This window comes from Alligator sinensis, unplaced genomic scaffold (genome assembly GCF_000455745.1).
Source record: "Alligator sinensis unplaced genomic scaffold, ASM45574v1 scaffold281_1, whole genome shotgun sequence".
In the NCBI taxonomy this organism is placed as follows: domain Eukaryota; kingdom Metazoa; phylum Chordata; order Crocodylia; family Alligatoridae; genus Alligator; species Alligator sinensis.
In genome coordinates, this window is record NW_005842306.1 from 1,483,212 (window position 1) to 1,494,729 (window position 11,518).

Genomic DNA, 11,518 nt, shown 5'->3' on the forward strand with positions numbered 1-11,518 from the left:
CCCCCCGAGACACTTACCTGTGAGAGGTATCAGAAGTTGTCCCTGTAGGGATATAACAACTGTGTATTCATGCATATATTTATCACTGGATGACTGACAAACACAGATATGCACCACTAATATTAAATGAAATATATTCTTTGGCAAGCATCCAATGATAAATACATGTATACTATAAATACAATTATAAAGTTACCCTCAAGCCTAGGAGATAAAAAGGTAACGCACATTTCTTGCCCCTCTCTTTTTGCTCTGCCAGAGACCTATGAGATTAAGCAGGTCTGTGTAAGGCCACCTACCAAACAAAGACTGGAATGGTTCAGCTAAGCTAGAGTGGGAGACCACAGACAGCCCATTATCTGTGGTGGAGTCAAAAATGTAGGTGGGGGCCAAGCAGGCGCTATTTAACATCAATTAAAAGCTTGAAGGCTTTGGGCTGCTTCTAAACAAAGGTCAAAGTTAATATGCAACTCTCAGCCCTCTTCCTGGCTTGGAAAAAAAAAATTTCCCCCAGAAAAGATGCTTTGAAAAAGAAAAAAGAAAAAGTGAGAGCTTTGGCTTATTTGAGGCTCAAAGGCTATTGGAACTGCAAAAAAATGCTCCATGTCTAGCCAGGGAACAAGGAGAACTGATGAACAGGCAGCACACACCATCTTCTATCCCCTCAACATAGGGGCATGAGAAGAGGTGGGATTAAACTACACTCTATGGATACTGCCAAGGCAAAAAAAAAAGTCTCTGGTCAAATTGCAGGGTGCACATCCATCAGTGTGAATGCGTACGTGGATAATTATGTAAAGGAGAACTAATGTTCTAATCAAAGGGAGAGGGGGTTATTCTGTTTTTTGTCTACATTTGGAAGTTATCCATTTAGCTCAAAAGTATTTTGTTATATTAATACAAGACTCAACATACAAGGTTGTTTTAAGAGTGGCTTATTTATGTTTAAGTTGGTAAGACAATAGCTTATTCTAAAGTGATGACACTCAAACTGAAAAAAAAACTCAATTTAACTCAACTAATTCAAGTTAAAACGAGACCAACAAAGCAAGCATTCAGTTCAGTGGAACAAGCCCATGTGTGAACAAGAGCTCTGGTTCAAAGGCACAGTGAGCTCTTCCAATACCCAAGGCAGAGATGTGGAGAGAGACATTATGCAATTAATGGCCTGATAAAACAGGAAATAAACCACAAAGGGTGCCTGTACACATGCAGGGAGGCTGCACCAACATGGTAATTACCCCAAGTGGTAATTATTGTGCTTCAGCAGACTCCAGAGTCACATGTATCCTTGTCCCTGCACTGAAAAATGGTGGCAGTGGTGCTTTAACTAAAGCTCAATCAACAAACTTTTTGTTAAAGCACTCCCACCACCATTTTTCAGTGTGGGGACGCTGATACACATGGCTTTCTGGGCCCTTTAATTACAGAAGTTCTCAGAGCCACTGTAATTAAAGCCCTGCCCCTCCCCCCCTACTACCAGAGCATGTGTATAAATGCTCAAAGTTGTTCTTTTATGATAAAAGTGTAGCAGCTTTGTGCCTGTTTCCTATTATGCCATTAATTGAATGTGTAGCCAGGCTATGGCCAGATTGGTGTCTGCTGGCAGCCAGGAGCTTGGATCAGCTGATGGCTCCCACATGCAGGGGCACATGATGTGCCCTGGCACCCAGGAGATCCATCAGCTGATAGAGCTCACAGCTGCAGGAGCTTGTTACTTGCTAGTGCAGGGGAGTTTGAGATCATGATCCCAGGCTCCCTCTACGCCTGCAACAAGGTGTGATGGCAACTGATGCACGATCCATCACACCTCCTGCCATGAACATGCAGCATGGGAGGAAGCACAGTTGTTCAAACTGCATGTCATATCCTATCGTATCTTTACTTGTACATCCACCAGGGGCCTAAGGAACAGGCTTGCTGGACTCTAATGCAGACGCCCATGGTGCAGGTTCCCTGGGGCCTCCTCCTGATGTCCCATTCCCACCCCTTCCCACAAAGATACACTTCTGGGCACAGGGCTGTGCCTCCCATGCCAAATCCTCCTGGGGGAGGGAGGAAGGCAGCGGTCCACTCACCTTGTTCATCCCCTCCCTCACAGATATACTGTGGGGCATGGGGTTGGGCTGTGCTTTGGCAAAGACTCCTGTGGGGAGGGGGTTAAATTGTTCCTCCCCAGATCTGCAGAAGCTAGGTATACTATTCTGCCCTATGGGGGGAGGGAGAGAATGTATCACCATAAAAGACAAGTTGCAAAAGGAGAAAGGTTTGCATTTAAATCCCCTGCTCTTTTTCCTGACAATAAAAAGAAATGGCTGAACACTGTCTGCAAAAGATGCAAAAGTGCAGTCTGTTGTTCCATATGGACCCACTGAACAGGAGCAGAAACTTGGTCTATAAAGTTTCAAACTCCCCTGCCCTTCTATTAGTACCAACCTTGTTACAAATGTTTCTGGGCACTTGAGTTAGGTGGCACCTGATACAAGAGAAGTTTTCAAACAAACTTCTACCCCGCCCCAAATCAACATATCAAGTTTCATTGTCTTTGTGCTGATGTAATTTTAAGTTTCTAATTTCCAATGGTTTATGCTGTCTTCAGATAAAGGCGGCAGGACAAAACCTGAATTTTTAAATAAGACTCTTTGGGGCAGGATCCCTCTCTTGGAGTCTTAGGGTGCAACTACACTATTGTAATTAGGTTTGGCAGAATTCGATTATTTTTTAATAATTTTGACAGAAGATAAATAAATGCTTAAAAATAATGCTTTTTCAGGATTACATGAGATAAGGGGTGTGGGGGGCAGGCAATTTATTAATGACAGCATACTATTACTATAGTGCAGTTCAATCCGCTGCCATGACAAACATAATTACTGTAGGACTGCTTCCAGCTCAGTGGCAAAGCTGCCATCAGTCCTGACTCTGCTCACAGGTAGCTCTCTCATCCACTTTGTCACTTCCTCTTCCTTTGTTACCAGTCCCCTGAGGTTTCTGGGAGTTGCAGTCCAAACTACAGTCCGCACAGTTCTGTAGGAGTTCTGCCCCTGTCATCATACACTCCATCAGCCATCATTTTTCTTATGTCCCATTTCTATACATTTTGATTATTAACAAAATACTTTTTTTTGTCAGTCTACAAGTGTGAGGTGAAACAGACATTTGTCAATGTTTACTGATAAAAACTGAATCTTGCCAACCTAATTATAATGAATACGAACAATGCCTAAAGCTTTCAAAAGTTACCTTTCAAAACTTCCTTTATTCCTCATATAGAAACTGAAAATAAAACATCAATTTTCCTGTCTTCGCAGGTCAATTTGATATAAGAAGGAACCCCCAAGACAAATGTTCAGTTTCATAAGATGACAAAATTTGGAATCTCCCAAGAAGCTCAAATATATTGGGCTCCAGTTGTAACTCCCGGTAGTCAAAATCTTCATTTCAGAAGTTCAGATCTCTATGCAAATTTCTTGAGAAGTTCCCATGATTTTGAATTACATGTTTCTTTGTGTAAATACATACATAGATTTTAAAGTTTCAAGCTCATCCTTTGTATTTCTTTGCTAAGACAAAAGCAGTGACATACAACAGAATGTGGAATGACCACAAGCCAAACTACATGTTTCTAAGTTAAGGAGTTTTTTTCCTCCAACTGCAGCTACACACACAAATATGTAACCAAAAAAGTCCACTATGTGACTAACAGACTCCATTGTTGCTATGCTATAAGACAGACTGCATGATTCAGGTATTTATAACTGAATACTTGCTACAACAACAACAAATGTGACCTTTTAGCGAATGTGTGTATATCATTAAACATCAACTGTAAATTTTGGTTCAACATGAAGATTTCAGAAACAAAATAAAAACGTAAATCTCCTGCTACTGTACAAATCTGATATTATACAAAGATGTAAATCATGTTCCAATTATTCTTAGCTTCATAGGTTCAAATCTACAGGATGACAAACCTTTCCAAAAGGCATTTTTCATTGAAGCCTGACTAAACAGAAATGCATGTCTCAAAGACCACATGAAAAGTATGCAGAGGTTTGACATAAAATCTATAAAGCAAGGAAACAGTTAAGAAAAAAAACCTCCATGCACTTAAAAAAGTGGAACACAGGAGAGTAAGCCTTTTGTGAAAGACACAGAAACTAAAAGTTACTTTTCATTCTCTTTACACAAGTTTCTCGCAACTTGCATCAGAGTCACTCTGGCCTGGTACCTTTTTGTTTGTACTCCTTTCAGGCATACCGTATTTACTCAAATATAAGAGGTGGTGTGTCACCCTCAGGCCCCCCACAATCAGCATGGGGAATAAAGCTCCTGCATACAAAGCCAAGGTGGGGAGCAGGTGGCTGCTGAGGTTCTGACTCTGGCCCTGAGCCCAGGTCAGGGCCAGAGTCAGACCCTCAGCAGCCTCCTGCCCTCCCTCTGCAGCACTGCTTCTGCTTCCGCTTCCTCCCCACCCCCCCAGCTTCTGCTTCCCTGCTCACCCTTACTTGCAGGGGGCCGGGGTTGAAAGGGAGGCCGAGACAGGTGGGGGGGGGGGGCACAGAGGCTGTGGGGAGCTGGGGTAGGGAGAGACAGATGAGGGGGATCAGGAAGGCTCCAGAGGGAAGAAGTGGGTGGGGGCAGAGGGCACCTGACACCCCCTCCCCCCTCTAGCCATTGCTTTCCCTGCTGTAACATTTGGGGAAGGTGGGGAATTCAAGATACCCTCCAATACTTGGACTCTATTCCTGGAAAATTACAACAAGTTTATATAATTTTCCGTATATAGAATCTAATTATTGGGGGTCATCTTATAGTCACGTAAATATAGTATTTATTTATATTATGACAGGTGAATATATGATAATAGACTAATTATGCCATGTAAATATATACTTGGTGCATCTACATGTGCAGTTAGCACACAGCAATAAACTCTTGAGCATTTTGCACCAGAATCAGCTGCTCCTGGGTTCAGGGTCACATGTGTTTAAGTCAGGGCGGAGCAGCCCCAGGCTCTTGGTGGTGGCAGCAAAAGGGGCTAGCTAGGGCACAAAGGTGCTATAATATGGAGCTAGCTGGCAGCCAGCCCCCACACTATAGTACCTTTGTGCCCCAGCCAGCACTGGTCACTGTCTACATGTACATTTTGGTGCACTAAATGACTTCATCATAGGATAGTACTCAGAGTTAATTTACTGCACCCTAATACATGTGCACATGTAGACAGCAACACTTTACTGTGGAGCTAACCAGTCAGCTCCGCATTAAAGTGCACATGTAGATGCACCCACTGACATGTTACGATACCTTAAATTTTACCTACTGAATCTGTACAACATTTCATATGTCAGTAAGGAAAAGTTCCTTATTCAACTTGTAAAATATTTACTTTTCTTAAGATGTCAATAGCTATTCACTTGCATTATGAATCAGCCAGCCAAATTAATACTGTTTTCTAATAATAAAGAGGGCCAAAAGGCTACTAAAATGTTCTTGCATTTTAGGGACACAAAAGGCAGTTCTCTTTGTTTTCCTAATTTGCTTTTTAAATATTAAGAAGAGAAAAAAAATACTCCAAGATGCTTAAATAACAATAGGATAAGCGAAGTATAAGACTTTAGATAGACAGAACAGAATAGACCAGCATGCCAACATTGAGCTCACATGTTAATATTTATGGATAATACAGAAAGATCATCTCTAAATATTTTATGAATACAAATACACCAAGAGGCAAGGGTCATTTTGAAAAAACAAAATAAAAATAGAATGTACATTGCAAATATCTTCTCAAAACTTCAAAATGGATATTTTTAAATATATAAAAGGCTGAATACATTCCCATCTTACTCTAGCTGCTTTAATCTTTTTATCTTATAAACCCCAACTAAGCATACTAGGCCACTTATTTTTTCCACCTTATTATTTAAGATGTCAATTCTCACCTGTTTCAGGGTCACTGAAGTCTGGTAAGGTAATAGTATTAAGCTGTCGTCTATCAGCAATAGCTCTGTCTAACAAACTGCTCCCACGTCCAGAATCACTGTAATACAGTATTTAAATTGTAAGTTACATAACGTGTAAAATTGTATACTGTGAAACGACTTTATATAGTCGACTATATATAGAAACGACTTGTCCCTCCTCAAGTGTTTTTGTCAAAAGTTTGAATAGCTGATAGCCAAGTTCAGTATTAAATAAATCCCCTCATTCACAAACAGCTATATTAAAATAAAAAAAATTAAACCCAGATTAAAATGTGGGTTATTTTAACTTTTTTTTCCATGACACAAGCAGTAGAGGTGCACAAGATGCAAGGGGTGCACTGATAAAAGATTTTCTTGGCCGATACTAATAGCCAAATATTAACCAGCCATATTGGCTGATACTGATCCGATAACCGATTTACAGAAATGCAGCCAATTAACAGGGCAGCGTGAAAAACAGTGCCCTGCAGGTAAGTCTGTGGAAGGGCAGGAGCATTGGGGGGGGCGGGGAGGGGAGGGGTTGCGGGAAATTGAGGACCCCACAGTGAGGGAGGGAGGGAGTGGGACAGGGGCTGGGGGAGCTGCCCAGCCAGGGGGGTGAATGCAACCCAGGGCCGGGGCAGAGATCAAGACAGAGCCATGGGTGGCTCGTCTAGGGGTTCAGTGTTCCGGAGCTTAAATATGGCTGTGACGGTGCTTAAATTAAAGCGCAAATGAGCTTTAGTTCAAGCACCACCACCACCACCATTTTTAAGAGCAGGGATGCTTTTAAGTGGAGCAGAGCCAAGTGGTGTGAGGGTAGTTGCAAGCCCAGCTTTAACCCTGCACGTCACTGCTGGTGATGGAAGCCGCTCGCCCAGACGGACGGATGGAGGTCCGAGTGGAGGCTTGTGCTGCAACCTGGCAGCCAGCCCTTTGTGGCTCAGTGGTTGGGAACCTCTGCAATATGCAACCGATATATTGGTGCACCTCTACAAGATACACCCATTCAAAATGATTAACGTATTTTTACAGCTTTACAAGTTAAACATTAACCCTTAAATTATAATAAACTTTTACATAGTGCAGTAATTTACACAGCTATCTATAAAATTTTGATCAGCTTAAAAGAACCTAGAATTTAAATGATACAACAGAGACACCAAAAATAAAACAAAAGAGCAAGGAGCTGAGATTCAGAGAAGGAAGATATGGGGATTGCCAACTACTCAAAAATCTTGGTCTTAAGAGGGACCTGAAGCACTAAGTGGATGTTTTGCAGAAGAATAAATTCAGTTTTACACTTTATTAAAAGTAGAGCAGTAATTGTTTATATAAAATGGACAGTTGAAGACACTGGTAATCAAATACCATAGGCATTTTTCATCTCTAGCTTACTATATTTGAGCCTTGTCTTGTTTGACAATGATGAATCCCATGCCACAAAATCCCTGATTTGGCAATCTCTGTAGGGGCACACGCAGCTTTACTGGCCAAAATTTAAGCCTTCAGACTCTAAGGTACCTAAGCAGTTAAGGCAGAGTTTACTGGATTGATCACTCTGAGGTGCCAAAATCCTGCCTAAATAAAATTTTGTATGCCTACATACTGTTCCTAATCTGGCTTTCATTCTATTCCTTAGTTTGTAACACAAACCAACCATCACTACTAGCATCCTGATAGGTAGTTTTGGTGGTGGGGGTGTGGTGTCTAAAAACTGAAACAGGAATAGTAAATGAATATCATCCCTGAAGCAGTCCCACCAATGTAGTGGTAAGGCACACTGGCAGGACATTGTGGGGAAGCTTGAACTGATGCCGACTGTGCCTTAAACATTCTGTGGATACAGATTTCATTTTTTAAAGGATATTAATCTGGCACTTCTCACAATACATTAACATTCTCTTTAAAAAGATGAGCAAGGATTTATTAGGGTGATATCTTTTATTGGACCAGGTTTGTAGTTGGGATAAAGTTAGACAAATTTTTGAAAGCAAGACATTCTTCTTTAGGTCCCTAGAGCCAGGCACAGCAAGTTAAGCACAGTGTAGGGGAGGGGCTCAGAGAAATTCTCAGGTGTACCAGACAATTAAAAAAAGAAAAGAAGCTGAGTACTGGGAGATCAAGGTCTATGACAAGGGGAGTAGGGGAGGGGGGCTGCAGTCAATTTCACCTTCCTTGGGTAGAGATGGGTAAACATCATGGGCCATAAATCTAATGTTTATATACTGACTTCAAAAAAGCCTTCAATCTGGTATCCCATGATCACATTTTGGCAAAACTGGCCAACTGCAGCCTCGGCCTCACCACGACCCGCTGGCTGGGGAATTGGCTACGTGGTCGAACCCAGAGGGTCGTGGCTGACAGAAGTCAATCATAGTGGTGCCCTAGGACCAGTGGGTTCCCTTAAGGCTCTGTCCTAGGGCCTATGCTATTTAACATCTTCATCAAGGATGTAGACGTTGGTGTCAGGAGCGGACTGGCCAAGTTTGCAGATGACACCAAACTCTGGGGTAAAGCATCCACACCTGAGGACAGGAGGGTGATCCAGGCTGACCTTGACAGGCTCAGGAAATGGGCAGATGAGAACCTGATGGTGTTTAACACCAAAAAATGCAAGCTTCTCCACCTTGGGAGGAAAAATCTGCAGCATCCTTATAAGCTCGGCAGTGCTACGCTGGTTAGCACTACAGATGAAAGGGACTTGGGGGTCACAAGTGACCACAAGATGAACATGAGTCTCGAATGTGATGCTGCAGCTAGTAAAGCAAGCAAAATGCTGGCTTGCATCCACAGGTGCTTCTCAAGCAAATCCCAGGACGTCATTCTCCTGTTGTACTCGGCCTTGGTGAAGCCGCAGCTGGAGTACTGCATCCAGTTTTGGGCCCCACAATTCAAAAAGGATGTGGAAAAGCTTGAGAGAGTCCAGAGAAGAAAGGGGTGCTCACCAGGATTCCAAGAGATGAGAGAAGCTAATGAGTCCAAGGAATGAGCCTCAGACCAGCAGAGACTTCCTATGCCTGACGAAGGGTGACTGCACCCAAAAGCTTGTTAAGAACTTTTTTCCAACTACTCAATTGGTCTAATAAAAGATATCACATCTACCCAAAGAACCTTGCCTGCCAACGTCCTTAGACCAACACGGCTACAACCAAAAACTTGCTGATAGGTTAAGCATTTCTCGCAAAGACAAAGCTGTGTTCTACTTGATGTCTGGGCAGCAGAGAGTTTGTTCTAATGACAGGTAGGGCAAAGTTGGGAGGCTATTTGAAAGCCAGGAGTGGAAGAACAGGGAATATTTCACACTCTTTTTGCAAGCAGTTTGTTGCAGGCTGTGGAGAGCCGTTTGCTAAAGGGGAAAATTGCATTTTTCTACAGGAAATGAAAAACCCAGATCCCAGCTGAGGAAGAAGGTCTGACATTGGAAAGCTTGTCTATATCTCAGCTACATAGTTGGTCCAATAAAAAAAATCCCAATTTCCAGTGGGAAAAATTGTTCATACAAAAAATGTTAGCCAGCTATATTAGAGCACCTAAATATTTATTTTTAAATAACCAAGTATTTGTGGATGTTTATTTTCAAAAACAGCTTCTGCGTTCAAAAACTGTAGCTGGCTGGGATGAGCCTTCCAAATGGACTTCAGAGAGCACTTGCTGATATCACAGCTGGATTTACTTTGGTCAGCTTGCACATCTTTATTTCTGTGATACAATACTAAGGGATTAAGACTCTGACTTCCAATTTGGGTTGTTCAAGTAGTCAGTGACTGGCATAATGCCACCAACCAGTTCTGATTCAGCACTTTTAATCTGTCTATTTAAAAGTATGGACACATGTATATTTGTAACAACTTCAAAGAGGGAGGGGAAGCTGCTGCTATTGCTCAGGAGTGTGCAGCAGCTGCCCTGCTCTGTTACACATGATGAGCCTGTAATGATGCAAGTGACCAAACTCCTTCCAGCTCTGACCATGGGTGAAGCAGGGTTCAAGCTGGAGTGGTTTTGCTACATTTGAATCACTACAGGCTTATTCACATGTATGGAGTTGCAACGTAACCACTTCTGAACCTTCCTGAGCAGCAGCCCCCCCTCCCTTCTTAAATGTCAAATGTCTGTTTGTTCATACCTCAAGAGCTATATAAGCGGGTCTGTAATATTATCCTGGCATTGTAGAGTAGGAAACTGAGGCAAAGGGATAGAAAACGACTTGTTTGTCACTGAGCAGGTCTGTGACAGGGCCAGAGATGGAACCAAGGGAGAGCCCCTTTCATTCTGGCTTAATTCTTAGTCATGACATTCTATTTAGTCTCTATACATCAGCAGAACAAGATTAAAAGGTTGTGTGTGTGGAGGTCACAATCCTTGGGCATTTATGCTCTGTGAATGAGCATAATGTACTCTGGGAGTGGGGGGAGGGGAGGTGAGTATTTAAATTAGAGCAGCTCCAAGAGCTGCTCTAATTAAAGCACGTGGAGCATCTCATGCATCAGCGTCCCTGCAATTCAAAAGAACAGCAGTGATGCTTTATCTAAAGCTCAAAAGTTTCTTTGCTCACCTTCTCTGATACTAAGTTTTGTGGGTTGTTGATTGTGGTTAAAAATGAACAAGCTTTAGACAAAGCGCCCCTGCCACCATTCTGAAGCATGGGGGACACTGATACACGAAATGCTGGAGGCTGCTGGAATGTGGTAATTACCATGCTCCAGCAGACTCCATTAATCTCTCTATACATCAGCAGAACAGGATTAAATGGATAAGTCTGTGGAGGTCACAATCTTTGGGCGTTTATACATGTGCTCTGGGAGTGGGGGGGGGGGGGCTCTTTAATTAGAGCTGCTCCGAGAGTCACTCCAATTAAAACACCTGGAATGTCTCATGCGTGAGCATGCCCATGCTTCAAAAATGGTGGTGGAGGTGCTCTACCTAAAGCTCGAAAGCTTCTTCACCCACCTTCTCTGACAATTAATTGAGCCTGCTCTGATGCACTGTAATCAGAGTGTCAGCAGTCTGGCTGCTCATGTACAAGCACCCTTTGTTCACATTCAGCTATTACTGGCGTGAAAAAACACCCAATGTTATGTCAGGAGCATGTGTTGTTACAGCTCTACAAGTGCAGAGGTGATGCAGTTCATAAAAGTATCTCCTATGATCCTACAAAAAACTAGAACTTTTGGTTCCAAAATGATACCTTTTATTAGACCAGCTGGAAAATGGCAAGATCTCCTATGATCCTGCATTTATCTACTGGTCCTTTTCTAAACTCTGGTCCACTTTAGTATTCATTTTAAATTCCTGCAGACTTGCTTATTTGTTTGTTTCAAGAGAATTACTAGGATTGTTTAAAATCACAATTAACAACCCTCAAAATCTGGGTTAGTGTCAGGGAAGGTGGGCGAAGAAGCAAGGAAAATGGTGTTGATTATCAGGTGCTCTAGAATCAGTTTTTTCCTCTTTAGAGAATTGAAGAGATCAGAAGTTATCAACAATTATTATTCAGAACTGACAAAATCCAAGAGTAAGCTTTTATGGTTCAGAGCAAATCAGAATTC

The 11,518-nt window shown here is 42.3% G+C and overlaps 1 protein-coding gene across 6 annotated transcripts in view; it reads right to left on the reverse strand.

Annotated features, from left to right (window-relative positions):
• The window catches only part of TTC7B (tetratricopeptide repeat domain 7B), a 274,550-nt gene that overhangs the window by 98,235 nt on the left and 164,797 nt on the right, over positions 1-11,518 (reverse strand). For all 6 annotated transcript variants that reach the window (XM_025209742.1, XM_025209743.1, XM_006028358.2 and 3 more), the window contains one exon: positions 5,949-6,046. In XM_025209742.1, coding sequence (XP_025065527.1) covers positions 5,949-6,046 — 98 coding nt within the window. The remainder of the gene's footprint in view (positions 1-5,948; positions 6,047-11,518) is intronic.